General features: G+C 51.1%; 7 protein-coding genes across 7 annotated transcripts; 2 read left to right on the top strand and 5 right to left on the bottom strand.

Moving 5' to 3' along the window:
• Positions 1-4: 4 nt before the first annotated feature.
• AFUA_5G07770 (pentatricopeptide repeat protein) lies at positions 5-2,818 on the bottom strand (the record flags this gene model as incomplete). The annotated part of the gene is made up of 1 exon (XM_748766.1): positions 5-2,818. The coding sequence occupies one exon, from the start codon at positions 2,816-2,818 to the stop codon at positions 5-7; it is 2,814 nt and encodes a 937-aa protein (XP_753859.1).
• Positions 2,819-3,080: 262 nt separating this feature from the next.
• Positions 3,081-5,584, bottom strand: AFUA_5G07760 (putative tetracycline-efflux transporter). The gene has a single exon (XM_748767.2). The coding sequence runs from the start codon at positions 4,965-4,967 to the stop codon at positions 3,510-3,512; it is 1,458 nt and encodes a 485-aa protein (XP_753860.1). The 5' UTR covers positions 4,968-5,584; the 3' UTR covers positions 3,081-3,509.
• Positions 5,585-6,050: 466 nt separating this feature from the next.
• Positions 6,051-7,463, bottom strand: AFUA_5G07750 (ferrochelatase HEM15; the record flags this gene model as incomplete). Its single annotated transcript, XM_748768.1, has 3 exons — positions 6,051-6,508; positions 6,564-7,146; positions 7,218-7,463. 3 exons carry the CDS (start codon positions 7,461-7,463, stop codon positions 6,051-6,053), a joined length of 1,287 nt encoding a protein of 428 aa, XP_753861.1.
• A 297-nt stretch (positions 7,464-7,760) lies between these two features.
• akuA (uncharacterized protein) lies at positions 7,761-10,171 on the top strand (the record flags this gene model as incomplete). The annotated part of the gene is made up of 6 exons (XM_077804787.1): positions 7,761-7,977; positions 8,031-8,642; positions 8,701-9,547; positions 9,602-9,705; positions 9,779-10,006; positions 10,064-10,171. Exons 1-6 carry the CDS (start codon positions 7,912-7,914, stop codon positions 10,169-10,171), a joined length of 1,965 nt encoding a protein of 654 aa, XP_077660925.1. The 5' UTR covers positions 7,761-7,911.
• Positions 10,172-10,436: 265 nt separating this feature from the next.
• Positions 10,437-11,368, bottom strand: AFUA_5G07730 (DUF3431 domain-containing protein; the record flags this gene model as incomplete). The annotated part of the gene is made up of 2 exons (XM_748770.1): positions 10,437-11,061; positions 11,118-11,368. The coding sequence occupies 2 exons, from the start codon at positions 11,366-11,368 to the stop codon at positions 10,437-10,439; spliced, it is 876 nt and encodes a 291-aa protein (XP_753863.1).
• A 1,732-nt stretch (positions 11,369-13,100) lies between these two features.
• On the bottom strand, positions 13,101-14,668 carry AFUA_5G07720 (U2-type spliceosomal complex subunit CWC24). The gene is made up of 2 exons (XM_748771.2): positions 13,772-14,668; positions 13,101-13,712 (listed from the first exon to the last, which is right to left on the bottom strand). Exons 1-2 carry the CDS (start codon positions 14,427-14,429, stop codon positions 13,258-13,260), a joined length of 1,113 nt encoding a protein of 370 aa, XP_753864.2. The 5' UTR covers positions 14,430-14,668; the 3' UTR covers positions 13,101-13,257.
• A 250-nt stretch (positions 14,669-14,918) lies between these two features.
• AFUA_5G07710 (putative nuclear migration protein (ApsA)) lies at positions 14,919-21,595 on the top strand. The gene is made up of 2 exons (XM_748772.2): positions 14,919-16,401; positions 16,458-21,595. Exons 1-2 carry the CDS (start codon positions 15,991-15,993, stop codon positions 20,964-20,966), a joined length of 4,920 nt encoding a protein of 1,639 aa, XP_753865.1. The 5' UTR covers positions 14,919-15,990; the 3' UTR covers positions 20,967-21,595.
• The last annotated feature ends 539 nt before the right edge of the window (positions 21,596-22,134 follow it).

Raw genomic sequence — 22,134 nt, 5'->3', positions numbered from 1 at the left:
ATCGTCATAAACCCGCCTCTTTCTGATGTGAACGACGACTCTCGTTCCATCGAGCAGTAATCGAGTTCGGGTCATTGTCAATCCTACCCAGCACTGCCTCCAGCTCGTATTCTTCGTCCCATCGCTTGACGGTCTCGCGGACATCGGACTGGTTGAAAAGACGGCTTGCGTCAAGAGGTTGCTTCAACTGTCGCCTCGAAGACTGCTTCAGTGTGGCGTCATGCTTGAGCTCCCATATCGGGGCGCACCCCTCATTCTTCTCCTCGAGCAGATCGGCGATGTAATAAAGGTATTCCAGCTGCTCATGAGTGACGGGGCCGGCGGTGGCATCCACCGCGGAAGGTGGACTTAGAGTGCCCAAGATTCGGCGAACTTCCACCACAAAATCATGATTGAGTGCACTATCGCGTGATAAAGCAGTAAGAATACACCATCGTAAGCCTAGAATGTTGTCTGTCGCGGCGAAGGCGCGCGCAAACATCTTCATGCAAACCCCGTCAAAGGTCGCTGCAAACCTATAACGGGACTTGTACACGGCCGTCAGAAGCTCCAGAGCCATTTCCGGCTTATGTTGGGAGATCAAGCGACGGCTTGTCGCAACAGTAAGGTGATGCTTGACCTTCATGTGTTTCGTAGACCAACAAAGCTGGTAGAAGCGTAGGACTGCCATCTGGACAATGTGGCCACCCGCATCCTCGTCGACCGCCATGACTTGACGAAAGAAGATAGGAGAGAAGCGGACAAGGTGACGGATAGTCCGCCATTCAGACTCGATGAGACTGCGCGCTGCACTAAGGCCGTCCTCAAGCAAAGTCGCTATGACCGCCAATTCAACGTGAAGCTGCCTCATCTGGAACCGGGCATTTTTAGCATTTTGAAAGCACTTCAATGCTTCCTTCAGCTTTCCAGCGTGCAGAAAATGGGTCATCTGCTTATGGAGTTTCTGATATTGGTCGACAGGCTTCGACGGCGTGGTCTCTTGCATCGTTCTCTGGTACCACGATAGCGGATTCTGTGTATATGGCATGCTGTTGACTTCCGGCAAAGGGAATGACTGTTGGTCGTAGCCCATGATACGCTGAGACGTGGAGCTGTGCCCGTACTTGACACGCGCTGCCTGCAGCATTTGCCAGAACCCCACTGGTGCTCCTTCCAATGCGAGGCGACGAGACCGTAGTATCTCCAAGAATTGCTGCTCGTTTATGGGGATATTCCACGATCGCTGCTTCGCCATACTTGTAAATTCAGCAATCATTTCCTTGTCTCCTTTCTCCACGAAAGCCTCCAAGATGTGCTTGTAGAGCACGCGATCGGGGACAATGTCGAATTTATCAAGGTACCGGAACACAAAATTGCGAATCTCAATTCCCGAATGTGAGACCCAGTACTCCAGAAATATTCGATCAAAAATAGGAAGGAAGTCTCGCCGGCGTCTCGTCAGCTTGAGTTTGTGCATCTCTTGCAGTCCTGCGTCAACTCCCTCCCAGTCACAGTTCAGAGCCTTGGCGTATACCAATAGGCCCTGAGTTCGGCAACGAAGAGGGATCCCATATAAAGTGGTCATATCATGCACCAGAGCTTCGGCATCGGCAACCCGCCCAAATTCAACATATGCCTTGATCACCGGGTTAAATAGTTTGTCGCTAGGTTGTTTTTCGAACTTTGGAAGAATGGTCAATATCTTTTTCAACTGCCCGTTCAATAACTCGATGCTTCTTGTCTTCCGCCACAGGCCGGAGAGGTAGGCTCCGCACAAACCGCAATCACGGTCATGTTGTAGATTGCGCAAGAGGAACCATTTCGCAGTGGTGAGTCGGTGGGATTCAAGCAAACTCCGCAGCACAACGTCGACCATCTCCGGAGGGCAAGGGAACTTGCGCATGTATCGCGTATAAACACTCGCAACTGATTCAATGCACCCTTTCTTCGCCAAAGCCAGCATCAACGTCTTCCACATCTCAGGCGTGATTCTATCCACCTCTTCCAACCGCTCAAACACACTTCTGGCAATAAACACATTGTCCTCTTTGCAGTTGACGAAGAATACCTTCGTAGCCATTTCCTTCCTGTCTGAGGATATGCCTTTCAATGAAGCGGCATGTGTCTCCAGAAAAAATTGGGCCGCCTCAATGGGACGACCGCGGTCGAGAAGTTCCTGCATCCGTGTCGGGACAATAACCTGCCCTGCACTCTGTGATTTCTCGCTCTCGGGTAATGCATCCGAAAGTTGCGCCCGCGAGCTGGAATTATTTGATTGTATAGCATTTTTCGTCCGCTCCATGGCGTCGACAACCGGGACCTGCCTAGGAGGAACAAAATTCCTTCGACCCAAGCCACTCTCAAGATTCGGCCGTGATATAAGCGCATCGACGAGCTGCGACCGGGTAGTCTCCAGATACGACTCTGCCTGGACTGCTCGCCGCGGATCCTCCAACCCCATGCCCGGACGTCGAAAGCCCCCCTCCTGGTGCAAAGCTACCACATCGTCATCCTGCGTAGCTTGCCCTTCTCGGATCTTTCTGTCCGCCTCCTTCAACGACGCCAATCCCATAAATTCGCCTGCTTCCGCTGCTTCCATCATACGGGCGAGTCGTTTCGCGGCAGACGTGGCATCGTAGTTGGGTGCGGAGGTCTGTAAGGCCCGTTTGTTCTCGACAATGCGCTCGGCGACTCGGACTCGGCGATGGACATCGTAGGTGATGGCCGCGACCGTGCAGAAACTGCCCACAGTTGAGCCGGCAAGCGCTAATCTACGCAGAACTCGGAGAGCATTTCGAGAGGGGACAGCCGGGGGGCTGTTGGTTGGTTTCGAGAACATGGTGGTAGAACCTCTTGCACCGCAGGCGGCGGGTTCTATGGGCGTCACCTGCGAAGCATTGATATAAACAGTAAACTGAGATAAAGCTCAACTAATGGGGACAATGCCCGAAAGAAAAGTTGGGGGACGACAATGGGCACAATTGGGTTGGAATATTCAACAGGGCAATTTCGGTGGACTTTTTGCTGAGCTCCAGCGGAAAGTTTGCATGGCGGTGCACTCGCAGGCTTTGTCACGTGCCGTAGTCCTCCGATCGCTCTCCGGATCCAGCTCAGATCATACGACAACTATCAGCGTCGATAGTAAAATGCTACCTACCTACATGGAGTAGTCTCCTATTTTCCTGCAAACCCTTCGATCTGTATAAGTGACGTCCAACACAAAGTTTCAAAGAGCGTCCCTTAATGTACTTTTAGCGATATAATCGTAAGCAGCTCCTCTGAGCTTCATCGTGGACTCTTTGAAATGACTGCAATATTCAGAAACAACTGCTACTAAAGGTACTCCGTACGCCGAACCAAAAATGTACACATTACAGCAAAGGGTCTATCACTAGTCCCGCCTTGTATATAATTCTAAGACCGTAAAAGAGTGTCCTCATCCAATTCCCCGTCCTCGTTCGCCTCATATAGAGGACTGCTTGGTCGAGACTCATCGATGGATACTGCATAGCGTTAGCATTTCGTATCTGCTAGGTAAAAGGGAATATTTCCGAACCATTTGGTGTTATATAGAAGCTACTGCAGATCGCCAAAAAAAACACAGCTGCCAGAGAAACGAAGACTGTTTGAGTGAATTTACCCACTGTCAGGCTGTAGACAAGATTGCATAAAGTAGGCGCGATCACTCGAGCCAGAGCATGCAAGAGCCCTTTAGCACCGAGTATTTGCCCGACTCGCTCACGGGGCACGTGTTTCGTCAACGATGATTGCAGCGTAGGCGTAGCTAGGCTTCCTAGAGCGGCGACAATGCCCGAAAGAGTCATGAGCGCACTGCTTCGTACAAGCGTGTATCCCACATAGCCAAGAAAATCGAAAAAGATGGATATCTGTATAATCACAAGCTCCACTCTATTGGACCCGGGGATAACACGCTGTTCGGCGGTACGCTTGTGGAAGATGCGTGTGAGGATAGGATGCACCAAAAAAAGAACGAGCACGCGCACAGTGCTGACGATCGAGATGAAGATGCTGGATTCGATATTTCCCCAACCAAACATGAATTCAGCATAAATGATCACAAGCTGGGCGCTGCCCAAGGCAACAGCGAATACGACTGTATCGATGGCAGCAAGAAGTATGATGTTTCTTCGCAGGGCAGGGCTTGCGCCCTTGCGGTTCGGAAAAAGAGAGCTGGGGCGTCCAACAGGGGGACACAAAATGGAGAGTGGTGTTATGAGGTTCTTTGGGTTCAAATGCTGTAACCAAGAAGAAGAAGAAAACCAGCCAGCAGTTTCCTTTTGAGTAAACCTTCTCCGGTGTTTCTCTCGCGCAACTTGCTGTTGCTCCTTTGACAGCGATTCTGGAATGACGAGCAGAACCATGAAGAAGAACAGCGCATGGAACGCCAAGCCAGCAGCGAAAATGTGTATTATCTCCCCGGTCTTCTTCAGGACGATCGCTGCAACGAGTGGCCCACACGCCAATCCAACGAAGAGAGCGCCGTGGAGATATCCAAACGCCACGCTACGTTTTTCTGGGGCAGTACAATCAGAAGCATAAGAGGTAGCAAGGGCCAAAATCGTAGTAAATGAGCCTCCAATGCCGTCCAGTAGAGCTCCCACTAGGAGCAGGTTGATGGAAAATCGCTCTGGCCTCGCTGCTACAAGGACTGTGAGTGTTTCACCAAGCACAGCTCCCAGCGAGCTCAAAGCGATCAGCCTTGTCCTGCCATAACGGTCTGACACATGACCGAGCCGCGGACTGACCAATGCGGATAGGATTCCTGCAATCAAATTGAGGTAGAGTTGGAATTGAGCCACGAGAGATTGCACCTCAGGCACTTGGCACTGAGGGTTGTCTTCCCCAATAATGACCGGCAGATACGTAAAGTTAGGATCCTGTGAAGCCTTCTTGGAAAGATAGTCCCTGCAAACGAGAGAAAGAACCAGATTGATCTTGGGGACGACAACACCAGCAAACCCTAACATATAGAGAAGCAGAAACGGAAACAACCAAAAGACCTAGAAACAGATCAGAACGTGATGAATGGGTTCGAATTGTGGGCATTGCCTCAACGCACATGAGGTCGTCTGAAGAAACTCCAGCAGCTGGCCCTCTGGCCAGCTGCGTTCTGCTCCGTGCCTTCCGCATTTCCATGATCTGCTAGCAATGGCGTTGTTTCGTGGACACGCAATCGGATTGTGTCCTTGATACTATCACTTGAAGTGGTTCGATCACCAGAATTCGATGAGACAGCTCTGGTGAGCAGCTGTGCATCAGCCTCAAAGGCTTCCTCGTTCTCCATCGCTGGCGATAAAGAGATTCAATAAAATCGCAAACTCTCCTAGGTCCCGAAGTGGAATGAAGTTTGAAGTTTACATCGGCGATAACCTTGGTGGCATTGATGACAATAATAAATCCGGAATCATATGTATAACAGACGGCTCTCACCCCTGGGACGAAACAATGAGATGATCAAGCGAGGGGATGGCCAAGAATTAAGGGAATCGGGATGATTATAAGATAGCTGGGGGGCCGAAGTGGACGCACGCAGCATGGCTGTCATGAACTCATGATTACCAATTCTTCACGAGAACTGGGAACGGAGCTGGAGCAGCTTCGTGGCCGTTGGGCTTTGCGTCAGCCCGATTCCGACCAACCAGTAATTACGAAACGACGCTATGAGAGTTTGTTCAATAATCAATTTTTCTTATCAGGGTTTGAGATTTTGAGCGGTTGGAGTAATCTCATGCAATTTCTCGATAAGGGACACCAACACTACGACTGGGTCGTGCTTTATCGTTGCATATGTGCAACGTTAAATGGTGGCAAAATAATTGTCAAAGGTTGACCCGGAAATCCTTCATTCCTAATGATTTTATATATTCTCAACCATTGAAGACCAACAACGAAATGAGATTATATGCTTGGACTTTTTCAACAATATATACATTGCTCTGCTGTGCTCCGTGAATGGGTCACCTCGTTGACAACACAACTTAACGCCCTGAAGAAAGAAAATGGCCCCTAGTATTGTATACAACGGCAGAGAACAGCCATATAGAAATACACTAAACTACAAGAGAAGAAAATCGGTCGCCAGCAAAGAATTTCTTCTGTTCCAGGCACCGTTCGCTCTTACAGCCTTGACAGCGCAGAGTCATCTGTAGTGAGCACTTCTCTCCCTTACGGAGGTGCTCTTGGGCAATGTCTGCTAATGCCTGAATGAAAATGGGGTTACCATTCAAACTCTCGGCTCTCTTGACTCCCGGGGAGTTTGCTTCCTTTATCACTTCCAGATCCAACTCGTACAGAGTCTCAATATGGTCGCTGGTGAAGGCAATGGGAACTAGAATAATATCGGTCTGTCCACGTTTGACATAGTTTTCGACCGTATCGCTAGTTTGGGCTCCAAGCCAAGCTGACGGTCCCACTTGGGACTGCCAGCACAGTCGGTAAGGATTGCTGAAATTCAATCTTTGCATGACAGCATGCACAGTTGCAGCAACTTCAGCAGGATATGGGTCGCCTAGGAAATGTGTTAGCGAGCAAATCTTGTTGTTCGGTAAGAAGATGAGTCTCACCTCTGTTGACAACACTCATGGGCAGACTGTGGGCTGAGAACAAGAGAACGACACCGTTTCGCTTCTCCTCTGGGTATGTCTTCAGCTGCTCCTCAATGTTCCGGGCGAAAGCCTCCACGAGGCCAGGGTGCGTTGGCCATCGATCAATGACACTCCACTGGATGGCACCAGCGGGGTCCATGTTGCCATTTGCACGCTTACCCTCAAGCCTGGTTCTCCATTTCCACAACTCGTTCAGCGAGCTACCCGTGGTGGAGCACGAATATTGGGGGTACTGTGTGAACGCGACAGCGCGCCCGCCTTTCCCGTTGCCGAATCCATCTTCCAGCAACTTTGTGTACATTTCTTCCGTCAGAGGGTCGGCGTACCGGAACGCGACGTAAGGCTTGTGAGGAGCCGTTTCGGGATTGATTTTGTCTAGCAATCTGCACATTTCCTCGCACTGATACTCGGACCATTTCCTGATCGGTGACCCTCCACCAATATCCGAGTATTGCCGTTGGATCTTTGGGGTTCTGCGCTTAGCGATGAGAGGGCCGAGGTATGATTGAAGTCGTCCGAGAGGAATCAGATCGCCATCGGCCTGGTATAGGAAGAGAGAGTTTGTCAGACTCATACATGGTGGTAGCATCGGGCATATTGAGGAATGCATACAAATAATCTGCTCAGAAAATCTTCCACTTCGTCAATCTTCGATGGCCCACCCATGTTGAGGAAGACCATTGCCGTGGGGCCTTTGGACCCAGCCGCATTTTGAGTGACCGGGGGAACTGCTGTTGCAAGCCCTTTCCTCTGCTCCTGCCCATAAGCCAGAGCGGCGCGAGACACAGCTGGTCGCAAGCCTAAACAAGCTCCATTGAGAATGTGCCTCGGAAGTGTTAATGGCCGGCGGAGAGCCATGGGGAGGTGCGATGATAGTGTATTAAAAAGGTTGGCCGTCGTCTATCGGTCTAACATTAGCCACAAACTGAAGCCCACAAAAATACGTCGAGTAGTATTTGACCACTCAATGAAAGAATCGTGGCACGAAGGATCTGTAACTGGAGAACATATCTAGGCCCTTAGGTGGTTGATGACGGAACAGTGCTGGAAGTTTGACCAATCAGTAATAATTTGGGGTCATCAAGTCTTGGCGCATTCACGTGATGTTCGTGTTTCCCCCGCGTTGCTCCGATGACGAGATCGCGTCACTGGTGAAGTCGGTGGGCACGCAGGCAGCAGAGCGGTAGGCACTCAAGGCAGAGAAGGAGGTGATGTAAATACCGACCATATCTTCTTGCTTTCAATGTACCTCTCTTTCCCTCTCATTTCTAGGCTGTAACTTCTAAACCCATTCACTATTCTCACTATGGCTGATGACAATCCATACCGTGATGATGAGGCAGTGGAAGAAGAGGAGGAGATAGATGAGACTGTATGCGAAATCCTATCATTGCTTAGGCGTCATCACTAAGATATCTCTCGCAGGGATACAAAGCAGTAAGGGACGCTGTCCTCTTCGCCATCGAAGTCAGCGATTCAATGTTGACTCCGCGTCCATCATCTGATCCTAAGAAGAGAGTGGAAGAATCACCAACCACCGCGGCGCTGAAATGTGCATACTACCTCATGCAACAGCGCATCATATCCAATCCTCGTGACATGATTGGCGTATTATTGTACGGGACGCAGGCGTCCAGATTCTACGACGAGGATGAGAACAGCCGGGGCGATCTATCGTATCCTCACTGCTACCTTTTTACGGATCTAGATGTCCCTTCAGCACGAGAGGTGAAAGAACTCCGTGCTCTGGCGGAGGACGAAGGCAAAGCAAGAGATGTGCTTGTGCCATCGAAAGAGCGGGTCTCCATGGCCAATGTACTTTTCTGTGCGAATCAGATCTTCACATCCAAAGCCCCCAACTTTCTGTCTCGGCGATTGTTCATCGTCACAGACAATGATAACCCTCACGGCGATAGTAGGAGTCAGCGATCGGCTGCCACCGTTCGCGCGAAAGATCTTTACGATCTGGGGGTGACCATTGAGCTGTTTCCGATCTCTCAGCCTGAGCATGAGTTTGACAGCTCCAAGTTCTATGACGTAAGACCAGCCACCGTTGACTGTCAGTGGAGGCAACTTCGTGGCTCACATCGTATAGGATATCATCTACAAAACCTCACCAACTGATGCGGAGGCTCCTGTGTACCTGAAAGATGATTCAAAGGTGTCGACTGCCTCCGGAGATGGGATCTCGCTGCTGAACGGCCTCCTATCCAGCATAAATTCTCGGTCGGTCCCGCGCAGAGCGCATTTTTCGAACATGCCTCTGGAGCTTGGGCCGAATTTCAAGATCTCCGTGACAGGATATCTCTTGTTCAAACGCCAGGCACCTGCACGCAGCTGTTATGTCTGGCTTGGCGGGGAGAAGCCTCAGATCGTCAAAGGAGTAACTACCCAGATCGCAGACGATACTGCTCGCACCGTTGAAAAGTCAGAGATACGGAAAGCATATAAGTTTGGTAACGATCAGGTGTCATTCACTCCCGAGGAGCAAAAGGCCCTGAGACACTTCGGTGACCCAGTGATCCGTATCATTGGATTCAAGCCACTCTCCGCTCTCCCTTTCTGGGCCAACGTCAAGCACCCATTTTTCATCTACCCTTCTGAGGAGGATTACGTGGGCTCAACGCGCGTATTCTCCGCTTTGCACCAGAAGCTTTTGAAGGATCACAAGATGGCTCTTGTCTGGTTCATCCCGCGCAAAAACGCAGCTCCAGTGCTCGGTGCAATGATAGCGGGTGAAGAGAAGGTCGACGAAAATGACGTTCAGAAATTTCCCCCTGGAATGTGGATTATAACCCTACCATACGCGGACGATGTTAGACAGAATCCCGAAACGACCCTCAATGTAGCGCCAGAGCCACTGATCGACCAAATGCGAACGATCGTGCAGCAGCTGCAGCTTCCCAAGGCGTCATACGAACCGCAGAAATATCCAAATCCATGTAAGCTGGGCAAGTTCAATTTATTGACAAGTAACGCTGATTTGCTCCCTGCAGCGCTGCAATGGCATTATCGCATTCTACAGGCCCTCGCATTAGATGAAGACCTTCCTGAAAAGCCCGAAGACAAAACAATCCCTAAATACCGCCAGATCGACAAGGTAGGTTGAATTTCGATTAGCTGTTCTTTTTATCTCAGCGCTTTCCGCAATAACGCGTTGCTAACCTGCCCAGCGCGCTGGAGATTATGTTCTGTCGTGGGCCGATGAATTAGAAAAACAGTACGCGGCGTCAGCAACACATGGCACAAAGAGCACACTGGTGAAACGGAGCGCCAAAGACCGAGCCGCCGACAGCGACGAAGCTTCCAGTCATCCTTCCAAACGGATCAAATCGGAGAGCGGGCCTGAAGGAGTGGACGCCGAGGTCCGGCTTCACTATGAGAAAGGAAGTCTTTCGAAGGTAAGTCGCTTGCATGCCGACTGTCTGAATGTTACTAACCAGTCGTATGTGATACAGCTTACTGTAGCTGTTCTCAAGGATTTTCTGACCGCTCATGGGCGCTCGACAGCGGGAAAGAAAGCGGATCTCATTGAGCGAGTCGAGGAGTACATGGAGACTAAATAAGAGTTTCGTGTCCGTGTGATATGAAACAGTTAGGGGTAATACTAAAAAAAAATAACAAGAATTGTCTATATGTACAGGGTAAGTAAGCAACCAGGTATCTCAGATGACAATCGTCTATATAAACGCCATCGCAAAAGGATTTGCAGTCCATCAGCATTTCCCATAGACCTGACAATAGCAGAGTTCCTCATCGGGACAACTACAAAGCAGTCAGCCCCGCCCACACCCACATTCTTTCACTGGAGAATATAGTCAGATAAACTTACTATACAGCCTCTTGGCCGAAAATCACATGCCACAGGAACTCCATCACGCGCCCACTCGACGCATCGTCCTTGTCGGTATCGATAACCCACTGCCGGAATCTGATATAGTCCTCGCGCGGCCGCTGGAGGACCTGCTCGCGCGACACGGCGAATTGAGCACAGCACGCGGCGCCGATTTCTTTCGGTTTCGCCAGAAACTTCTGCTGGGGCACTGCTGCCCGGGCAGGGGAAGTCGTCGCGTTCAGCGGCGGAGTACTCGTCCCGTCGAAGATCTCCGCCCAGACCTGCTCAGTGACGTGGCGGTTGAGACGGTCGGCGGCCCTGCAGCCAGGGTTCCAGTTGCAGCGAAGGTTGACGTAGCCGTTGCGCTGAACGAAATCGAGCTGGAGAGCGCGCATGGCTGCTACGTTATCGTGGAGCGGGGCGTCGACGTGCCAGGCCATGAAGAAGCCGGCGCGGTGGGAATGGAGGAAGGCGATGGTGGAGGGGAGGGAGTCGTAGTGGTCGATCAGGTAGGTGAGGTAGGCCATGGACTCGTGGCCTTTGTTCAGCGGGGTGGTGAGCTTCTTGGTGTCTGCGACGGTTGCTTTGGAGGGGTTGACGGTGTAGATTGCGCGCTGCCAGCTGTCGGGGGTTGTTAGTAACATAGACGCTGTTGGTGCGGGGATTTCGCAACGTACTCTGGCAGTTCTTCCTCGACCCACTCCGTGTGTTCTTCCTCCAGCTTAGCCATGACGATGATTTTGTCGCCTGTTTGTCCATTAGGGAGGGTGGGGACAGTCTGCGGGAAATATCGCGATTTGGTCCAGTCGACCAGATATGTGCCTGCACGGTACTGGTCGCAGAAATCTTCCAGGTGCACCTTTACAAGATACAGCGGTATTAGGAGCAGCAGAGTCGCGCAGCATATGATTCTGGAACTGCTTTTCATGGTGACTGTTGCGCTTGTGGCGGTGATATATCTCCAGTATGATGACTCGCTATGCCAACCACCAAGGCATATACGGTGTATGCAAGCAGAAACACCCTGAGATCAACGCCAAAATATAGCCATTGAGTTCGGGACCAGCCTGATATATTAAATATAGTAAGGGAACAACCAAAGCAGCCGAGTGGGAGCAGGCCGCCGGGAAAGTATATCAACCGCAAACCGCCAAGGCAACCGAACAGAAGCTGAAGAGAAAAGAACTTAGGAGCGGGAAGGGTGAACTTTGTATTATCTTCAGAGCCCAGAACAGGCACCCCAGGAAAAAGGGATCCCATCCATATTGGACATGGGGGCGATCAGTGTTAGGTAGATTCCTCTCCCAACCACGGGTCGCAAGTTGGGGGTCTTTTTGGGGGCGCTCATTTTGGCATGGCTTTGACTTGACTTTGATGGGCATAGTATTCTTATTCTCCACTGGCTGAGCCACGCTACTTACTAACGTACAACGTACTAGATAGGTAAGGTACTATCCACTTAGTAAAAGTCTGTGTTAGACTGCTACCAACTAGCAGCGGTAGGCAGTTACCTAACCAGTAAGTCGTCCAAAGCTACTTGAACATTGAGAGGATTGAGAGTCTCTCCAAGACCCAAGGGCCAGGGGTCGACCAGTCGGCGTCCGTCATTCGCTCATATGGGCCCCTCTCCCGTTGTTTAGCGTCTTTAGCGGGGAAGCTTGGCGCTCACGACAGTTGCAAAGTGGATATTAGGGACTCGCTCAGACGGCCCAGAATGCTATTGTCACAAAGGGTGTTTGCGGGCCCCTGACAGTTTGCGCAGTCTTCGACGATCATATGATCACTTGAAGGGTGAAATGTGATCATTGTCTGTCAGCCTGAGGGTGTCTCTGTCCGCCGAGAGGTTCTGAGGATGTCTAAGACGTGATTGAATCAGGGAACGTACCAAGGTTTGCTCGTGGCGTTGTCCCAGACAAGACTTTTGTCCACTTGGGTGCGTACGTATGAGCCCTCCCACCGCAACCGTGGCTCTTTCCTGTGAGGTTTCTCGTGTCCCTTCTGTGTGACGATGATGCTATGACTTTGCGTTGTGAAGCTGTGGAGGTTGTGGATGCTCGAGATCCCGCTGATCAACAGGGTCAAATTTCTTCAACCAATGTTATCGACGAGCTAAGTAACTGACTGTCCAAATTCAGGACGATCGAGTTGTCAAGCAGACACAGTGGTTCGACTTACTCCAAAGAGATGGAGTACATAGGTCTTAACAAGTGTGAACTTTCAGGCCACTTTCTTCCTCCTTGTTGTTCTGTGAATCTAAACATAGGAAACTGATAGTAGCTGTGGCATCTCGCATTGACTTTGATCCTTGCCTACCAACTAACCATCTGGTAGATAGACATTGCTGTATGTGTGGCTTATTGACCTCGAAGGAATGCAAAATCAGTGGAGCAACTCACGTGCATTCAGGCACCACTGTCTCAGATTCTGCTCAAATATAGATTAGACTAGGGAGTATTATTATCAATGTGTGAAACACGAAGTTATATTCATTCCTGTGGGACTAGCTTGCACAGGGCAACTGTTGCTGCCTAGATAGATAACCATATTTGGACAAGCTTAAGAACTCCGAAAAGCGCAAAGCTTATTTGGCAGCTAGTTTGAGGGATTGAGAGTCAAGGAAAAGACTCAAATATATCCACGGCATATACAAAGTCAAACTTCGAGTGGTTGTACTGCAGGACATCAAAGCGACATTAGAAAATTATATGACGGGAACAGCGATAGGCTTTGTTATATACATTGGATACTCGTACCTCGCGGCCAGCGCAACTAGATACAATGCTATGCCATTTGTGAATCGTCATCATAGCAAAAAGATTAGGACTCCTCATCACCCTCCTCATCGCTGCTAACCTCCTCACCCTCTGCGATTGCTTGCTCTCGTAGTTTTCGCGCACGTTCTCTCTTCTTGTCCAGCAGGTGATTCAGCTTTTTCGCGACGTTGAAGACACCACCAGTGCCTGCCCCGCACGCAGCACACGAGGGGTTCTTCCGATACCGCTGCAGGGCGCATGACTCGCAAAAGTAATGGCCGCATTTCGTGACGATAGGACTTTTATAGGAGCTCTTGCAGATGATGCATGCAAACGGAATGCTCTCGAGAAGCTCTTCGTCATCATCGTCCTCATCGTCTTCCGCAGTCTTCGCGTCGCCGCTTCGTTTCGAGACAACCCGACCACTCAATTGCTTGCCTTTGGTGCCAATCTCCCATTCTCGGTCCAGCTCCCAGCCCTGTTTGTAGTCCTCTCGAGCGTGAAGAAATTTGCAGGAATCTGCGCGACGGTTAGTAAGAGCTGCTCTAGTGAGAAAAGGAAGAAAAAGAGATACATACCTCCAAAACCGCAGAACCCAGTCTGCTTCCAGTCCTTACATACATCAGGCGCAAAATCCATGACTGTCACCGTACGGACGTTGGTAGGCGCTTTGATAGGACCAAACTGCTTGGTAGGCGCATTGGGGTTCTTCTGGATGAATGATGAATAGTTCGCGGCGCCCTTGTAGGTACCGTCGGGCGCAGATTGAGTGTTCGATGCTGGCCGAGCTCTTGTCGTCCCTAACAGGTTCTTCTCACTCAACTCCTCGTCATACCAGTTGGAGTGCTTGGTCGCATCGTTACTCGAGGTCAAGGGAATAGCGGCGGTCTCGGTGGCGGGCTGGTCTTCGACGACATTTCTGCGCGGACCCGCTGTAGTCGAAGAAGCAGTCACTGCAGCGTTCTTGCGTCGTCGCTTGATCCGGCGACCTTCCTCATCATCGGACGATGTGAAATCCGAGTCGGAATCTGAAGCAGGTGGCGGCGTATCGGGCTTCTTGCGGAAGTTGGCTTTGGCCTTGTTGGTGCGTTTCTTGAAGGAAATTTGAGGAACAGCGTCTGCACCTTGAGTTTCCTCCGCCATCTTTATTTGGACAAATAACTTCTTGGACAGGACTATCGTGCTATGGCGCGGACAATAGCTGCCGTGTATTGACGCAAGAAGAAAGCACATCATTTATCATAGATCATGTGATCAGTGCTTATCACATAATACTCTGTATCACATGACTGGTGGACCGCCCTGAGGCCTTGGGCATCCATCCATGTGCCTGGGACACGGGATCCATGGATGATGGACCGTGGAAGATGGTGTGGTACTGGTACCTTAGCCTTAGTATCTTGGGCACAACCATAAACAAGGACGACACTATTTCAGGAGATCTACCATTATGGAAGAGTTAAAGTATGGTCTTTGTCCTAACCTTGCTTAATTGCTTGCATTATTGGACATCGGCAACGATAACAATGGATTATGGAACAAGCCTGTCAAATAGTTAGCGATCCTCCCTGTCATCGTGTACCATTTGAGCGCTCAAATGGTAAGCTAGATCTTTGATCTATGACACATCAGATCATTGTTGTTCTCTCCGGCATTGTCATATCCTGTCATTCGATCACAATTAAGATGCTTGCAAGTAGATGGAAATGAAAGAAAATAACTATTGCCCGCACGGCCCATTTCTATCATCTTAGATCATTGAAGTAACAAACAGATGTGCCTCACTCCACCTAACCTCCATTCCTCGCTCTCCTCCCACTGTCTGTCTTCTCTCTCTCTCCCTCTCTTCTCTTCTTCCTTCCTTTGTCTCCCCACCCAACGAGTCGCTCTCGTCTCGTTGCTGTCTGTCTAACTGCCATTATTATCATCTATCACTCTAGACTTCCTTTGTCTTTTCTTTTCTTTCCTTTTTCCCCATACACTCTCTTCCCCTCCTTTCGCCTTCCTTTCTTTGGATCTTTTCGCTCTTCTTTCCCCTTCTTCCACCATAACCAATTTATCTATTGTCTTTCTTTACATCTCTTCCTTCTATTCTTCTTTTCTATCTGATTTAATGCCCAATTGTACGACGTAATCGATTCTAAATCCCTTCACCCTATCTTGTAATCCACTATCTGGGTCCTATTCCCTGTTTTGCCAGTTCATCACTGCTGTTCGTTCCCGAGTGTTCAAACTGCATTAGTCTGTTGTGGTTGGTCCAACACTTTGGCTACATCCACGCACACTCCCCAGTACGTCCACAACGCGTTTGTTGTCATCAGCATCGCCAGTGCAGGTTTTACGACCTGTTCTAAAAAACAAACATCGCTCAATCTGAAGGGTCGCATTCGCTTGCGATCGCTCTCTCCCAGTATTCTGCGATATTTGGTGCGCCATCTTCCTTCACCAAGTCAATTCTCGGCCGCTGCTACCTTGCCGACCGACGCTGCGCTTATCGCTTCCCCACGTCGCATCCAACCTGGCCATTCAGACATCGGATATCTCGTCGCTGCCGGTTCTTGTAGGCCGCACGACCTAAAAAACGAGCATATCGAATTGTGAAAGCTTGAAGGGCGGATCAAATGATGTTTTGAAATCGAGTCGGGGATAACGAGGAACGAGGCAACGAGTTTCCGGCTTTTTCTAGGACGGCTGTTTCCCTCATTCGGTCAAGTTCGATAGGAACCACCCCGTGGTGCACAGGACCCCAGCAGGCAACAAAATCACGGACGCGGATCGCCAGGATCTTACTTCCAGAATGGCTTCGATGGATGACCCGTTCGTATCAAAAACGGAGGAGCGTGTTCCTCGTGATGCGCATAGGTACTCCTCTTTCGACACGCAGCTGTTCAGTCTTAATGCACCTTCTCCAGCACAGGCGAAACGAGCTCTTGAAGCTCACCTGGCGGAGACAGAGCGCAGACTCGAGGAGGCTTCGAAGCTCGGCACCGCGCTCATTGAACAGCAGAGAGAGCTCGAGGAGAAGTTGAAAGAGGTAGAACAGCAGCAGGATGAGAACCAGATCGGACCGGATCTGCGCCAGAAGCTTGTGGAACTGGAAAGGGAGTACAATGAGATTGGTCGTGAGACCGCTAGAGCCTTACTGGCTCCGAAACGCCTGGCAGGTGGCGATGATGGCCATCTGGGTACGCCCTCGCTCGATCAAAAGGTAAAACCGCAACGCTTCCTGTACCGCCGTCAGGATACTGATCTTCTGAACTACAGTCACCGCTCAGTCCCGTCCTATTCGCCAGTCAAGCGACCAACTCTCCCAGCAAAGTGAGCGTTCCGTCACGGAAACAACGGAACCAACCGTCCAGCCGGGTCCATGACATTGAATTCGCGACCGAGATTTCCACTTCTCTCTTGGCCCAGGTTCGTCAATTGCAGGCCATGCTCGCTGAGCGCGAGGAGGCGTTGAAGAATGCCAACCTTGAGAAATCACGACTGGAGCTGGAGGCAGAAGGGTACGCACAGCGAATTAGGGCGCTGGATGAGAGCGAGGAGCGTTACAAGGATGAGAATTGGAACCTCGAGACTCGAACTCACGAGCTTATGACCGCGATGAAGGAGGCTGCCGATCGCGAAAACAGACTAAATAGCGCCCTCGGTACCGTCACGTCAGAGAAGAATGCTATTGAACGGGAGCTGGAGGAAGTGAAACAGGCCAATGCTCGGTTGATCGAGGAACAGGCCGCTGCTCAGAAAGCCAACGATGCTGAGATTCACCTCCTGCGCAGGAACCTCAATGCACAAGATGCCGAGAAGCTTGCCCTTCACAAGAAGCTTGAGGAGTTAAACTCCCAGAACGAAGAGCTTGCCAAAGTGGTTACGATGCGGCTTCGTCAGCAGGAAGCGCAAGCCACTCTCGAAGTGCCACGAGACCATCATTCTTCGGATGACGACCAGGGTACACCAGAGAACTCACCACCACCGTCTCCGAACAAGTTCACACCGCGTCACAATCACTTAGAGACTGAAACATTGCGCAGTTCTCTCGGCCACGCTCATCGTATGATCCAAAATCTCAAGAGTACAATCCATCGCGAGAAGACCGAAAAGATCGAATTGAAGCGTATGCTGCAAGAGGCGCGGGACGAGATCGAACAACGTCGCCGTGAAGCTGTTGCCCCGGCAGGTCCGTCCACCAAACGCCAAAAGACCAGGCCAGATGCCTCCAGAAAACCTGCGCGACCGGATCTGCTCGGAGCTGGCCGCAAGGGGAAGACTGAGATCGAGATTCAGGACGCAGAGTGGGAGGACAACGTTGTAGATGCCACCCCGACACGTCACGCTTCAACCTCCCTGACTCGCGACCGTTCCGGTGAAGAGTCCTCTGCCTACCCCAGCGACGCTTACCAGACTGCCACCGAGGCCGATGATGCATTTGAGACTGCCAACGAGCGGGAAACTGCAACAGAAAGCGAAGCCTTCCAGACGGGCATAGAGAGCATGGCTGATGGCAGTTCTGATACTGATGAGCTGACTGAGACTGAGGAGACTGTTCAGAGGACCCCTCGCCTACGTGTTTCTTCATCCTTGATCATGGCCAAGGCTCGTGACCGTTCTTCATATCACAGCACCGCATCCACTTCCGCAGATGAAGATGAAGGTGTCGATGAAGTTCTCGCCTCTCCCAGTCAAGCACACGCTCCCAGATACAGGCTTAGGAAGAAGAGGAGTGTCCTCAGAAAAATCCGTCCGTCTGGAGAGGCCCCTATGGCTTACAGCAGCCGGCCTTCGAGTGCACGAGAGTCGCCTGCGACTAGCTTCGCCCAAGATTCGGCTCCCACAGAAGGACACAGTCTTTTCGAGGAACTTGCAGAACTCGAAGGCGGCGAGGATGAGGACGGAACATTTGGTGCTAACTCCCAGACGTCTACTCCCCGTATGCGTCCTACGGCTGATTCGCGACGACCCTCGGAGGCCATTCTGGACGTGCCGGCCAAGCCCGCGATGGTCGATTCAGGCGTGATGACCGATCCCTGGCAACCTACGGAGTCTGCTAATCCTGTAAATGCCGGGGTTGAAGAGGCTCTGCCTGTTGCACCAGTCACGCCAACAAAGGCAACCGTACCAGTTGCTGAAGCTGGCATGGCCATCAAGGAGCCACCGAAGCTGGTTAATTCCGCAACGCAATGGACACCTCTCAGGTCAGGCGCCGAGTCAAATGGTGATCAAGTATCTAGCGTGCCAACCCCACCGAAGATGGCCTGGGATGATGCATCAGGCGCAGAGGGAGAGACAACCCGTGTTCCTACACCTCCAGTCGCTAAGCCAGACTTCTCGCCGATTTCATACCAGGAGACCTCACCAGTGGCCCCTGTATTACCGCAGTTGACTACATCATACTTCATCGGCGGGGTAACCGAACCGGTTGCACTTCCTTCTTCGCTGCCACGGGAGCTGTCTTTGTCCTCCATATCCTCTCAGTCTACAGAGCCTCTCATGGCACAACTTCCAGAACCTGAGCAGGTATACTCTCCCCAGATGGTCATTTCAGCTGTCTTCTCGGAACATACAGTTCCCATTGCCGTTACTCTACCCGAGCCAGAACCGTTGCCTGTTCTGTCTTTTGCGGACCAAGCTACGAACACGGAGACTCCACATCTAGAAGTCTCAACTATCTTCTCGGAACATACCCTGCCCGTTGCTGCAGCACTCCCTGAGCCCGAACCTGTACCAATTATCTCTGTGGCAGACCACTCAACAAGCACGGAGACTCCGGAGCTAGAGATATCTTCGATACTCGCTGAGCAGACCGAACCTATCGCAGCTCTTCCACCCAAATCACTTTCCGGACCAGAACACGTTGTGATTGTTGAAGATAAGGTAGTGCAATCCGAGAGTGCGAAACTAGATATATCCCGTATCAGCTCAGCATCTTCTGAGCCGGTTGCACCACAACTCCGCGAACGACCAGTTTCACGAGTACCTGAGCTCTCATATTCGTCAATACGGTCTGTAGAGACGCTTCCTGTGGGAGCCACTTCACCCGTAGCAGTCGTTTCCGGTCTGCAGATTGCCGATGAGAATATGCACCCGGCGCACTTGAGGGATGCTGTGCAAGACAAGCGGCCTACTGACTCCATGTCGATCGCTAAGGATATCCCAAGCGACGATGCTGCTGCTGACGCAGAAGACCTAAAGTCAGGTGCCGCCCTACCTTTGGGTACTATCTCCGGCAACGCCGTCACACGCGGCAGGAGACGGCAGTCCAACCAGGCTGATTCCGGTGCTCAGACAATATTGTCGTCGAAGCAAATTGATCAGATTCTGATGGAACGTGTCTCGTCGCGCCCATTGTCTCCTCCTGATAGTGACAAAGCCAAGGAAGCTGGACCGTCGCCCTTTGCAACGCCAAAGGCGCGTCCGCGTCCCACTCAACATGCTTCGACGACATCTCTTCAATCTGCTCAACGTCGCCCAGGGAGCTCTACGAGCTTGTCGTCCAGTGTGCACAGCCTCAGTCATCCACCGTTACCCGTGGACCACCGCGAAGCTATCATGGCAGCCGAAAAGAAGTCCTTGGAGCAACAGCCCTCGTCTCCTGGTTTGATGGGCCCCCCCTTGGCGCCAGCTTCCGCGTACCGATCAAATTCCACCCAGCGCCCGCTGACTCCAAACGAGTCAGGGACTCAGGTTTATTCCTCCAAGACAAGCATTTCGCGGGCCCAGATCAGACGGGAAAGTCAAGTGTCCCGCAGATCATCCGTTTCTTCATTTGCATCAGAGCTTGAAGAGCGGTTCAACATTCAAGCCTATTCCAATCACATGTCCAACGGTTACGCAGCGGGAACCGACCCTCGCATGATACAGGCCATCACTCAGACCATGATTGGCGAGTTCCTCTGGAAGTATACCCGAAGGACTGTGACTGGAGAGACCTCCAAGACAAGGCACCGTCGTTACTTCTGGGTTCATCCGTACACCCGGACGTTGTACTGGAGTGAACAGGACCCGCAAACTGCTGGGAAGAATCAATTGCGGACGAAGAGTGTGCCGATCGAGGCTGTGCGAGTCGTTGCTGACGACAACCCTTATCCGCCAGGTCTTCATTGCCGAAGCTTAGAAGTCGTCAGTCCAGGCCGCCGGGTCCGATTTACGGCCACAACTAGCCAAAGGCACGAGACTTGGTTCAATGCGCTCTCGTACCTTCTACTTCGAAACTCGGATGAGGCTGGAGAAGGCCAGGATAATAATGTCACGCTGGAAAATGACACGCTGGAAGATATCGACGAGTTCAATCCCGGATTCCGTTCGCAGTCCCAGCAAACCATGCGCATGTCCTTTTCCTCATCACGGAGCCGGACCGTCCGCAATGTACCCAAGCAGCGTGCTGCATCCGCCATGTCTGTACGGCAGACTGTCACCCCGGGCCGTGTATCACCCGCGCTGAGCGCACCGTCACAGGGCTCGGGGCTCCAGGTCCCTGATGACGGCCGCCAGGAGTCGACATCCCGTCTCAGCACGATCCTCAATACGACGATTAAGGGATCCTTTGGTCGCAGAGGCCGGCCGGGCTATGCCACTTCCAGTGTTCACGAAGGGAGTCTTCATGCGGACAGCCTGCACGAGCGGGATAGCGAAGAAGACTTTCGGCGTATGATGGAACAAGACTCCGATCGGCTGGAGAACGTCCGCGCTTGCTGCGACGGCAAGCACGATGTCAGCTCACTTTCCAGGACAAGTCGTTATAGCCCACGCGTCAATCGAATGCACTCGCATCACTGAACCAGACAGCTGAGCTGTTGTTGACGTCCATGAGTCTCATTTTGTGCTAACCTCGCACTATCATCTGGCCCCTTTCTGATATACTGCGAATTTGATAAGCGTGCAAATCAGCATCTGTGTCTTTTGACCAGCTTCCTATCCATTCTTCTCTAACTTCATGTATCTGCATTCAGCTATGCAACCTGTCATACTCATGCCACTGGCTTTTTGGAACCTAACCTTGTGGACATTCTCCCTACTCTTTCGGTGCCTGTTCTTTCGCTGCCATTCTTCTGCACACACTGCATCATGAAATTCTTGGTCTCTTTTTCCTATGTTTCTATCATCAGCCTGACACCCACCTCGGTCGATCGTTCGTTCTGGCTTGACTCTTCCCGTTATACAAATTCTGTGCAAGTGTTGCGCAAGTCTACCGCTCTGTATCCTTTTCATTTCCATTGCCTGTGATCTTGGCTCATTTCTGAGACTGTAATGACGGTGAGAATGACTGTTATAATAGGGTTGTATCACCACGTTGCTGTTGGCCGTCAGTGTTCTTGATTATTGTGATTCTATCTCTTGCTTGCCATTCAGGAAAGGCGCAGGAAATGTTCTAGGCACCGATATGAAAATGAACATCAAGGGTTTCCAACAGTGTTTCATCCTGTAGTTGTACCATCCTATCTGCGAGGTGTCCCATATCGGCCATTGCTATTTTCAAACACCGAGTTGGTTTCCTAAACGGGATTCGTGTCAGCCAGTCGGCGATTGCGCATATCATTTATCCGACGTTTCTCTCCGCAATCTATCCATTATCTGCGTTTACTCTATCAACTCCAGTCTTCTCTTTTGAATGAAAATAGATACGGAGTAGACGAATACACATCAACATAAAGCCATTATGACGGCACACGAGCCCACCACGAAAGAATGGATCCGGACGCTGATCGAACCAGGCCAGCTGCTAGCTTGGGCCATGAGCTGTGAGTCTACATCGCCCTTTAGTCTATAGACAATTATGAACAGCTCTTCGCAATTCTGGGTAGATGCGTGCAACTGCTGTAGTGCTTCAACTAGACTTGCTATCACTCCCTTCCTACTCTATAAGCCAATTATACATCCATTCAACGAAATTTGAAAAATAATATACTAATCCCCAACAGATTACACCAAAGTCTGCTTCGAGGCA

The sequence above is a fragment of the Aspergillus fumigatus genome, chromosome 5, assembly GCF_000002655.1.
Source record: "Aspergillus fumigatus Af293 chromosome 5, whole genome shotgun sequence".
Lineage (NCBI taxonomy): Eukaryota > Fungi > Ascomycota > Eurotiomycetes > Eurotiales > Aspergillaceae > Aspergillus > Aspergillus fumigatus.
Note: the sequence above shows the minus strand (reverse complement) of the source record. Positions and strands in the feature narration are given on the sequence as shown.

What these genes read in the sequence shown, in the direction of transcription:
- AFUA_5G07760 (XM_748767.2), bottom strand. Translation starts at nt 4,967, where the DNA reads ATGTTAGGGTTTGCTGGTGTTGTCGTCCCCAAGATCAATCTGGTTCTT.
- AFUA_5G07720 (XM_748771.2), bottom strand. Translation starts at nt 14,429, where the DNA reads ATGATGTGCTTTCTTCTTGCGTCAATACACGGCAGCTATTGTCCGCGC. An exon ending in TGGGTTCTGCGGTTTTGGAG is followed by an intron (nt 13,713 to 13,771) that starts GTATGTATCTCT and finishes ACCGTCGCGCAG; the next exon opens with ATTCCTGCAAATTTCTTCAC.
- AFUA_5G07710 (XM_748772.2), top strand. Translation starts at nt 15,991, where the DNA reads ATGGCTTCGATGGATGACCCGTTCGTATCAAAAACGGAGGAGCGTGTT. An exon ending in CGCCCTCGCTCGATCAAAAG is followed by an intron (nt 16,402 to 16,457) that starts GTAAAACCGCAA and finishes TCTGAACTACAG; the next exon opens with TCACCGCTCAGTCCCGTCCT.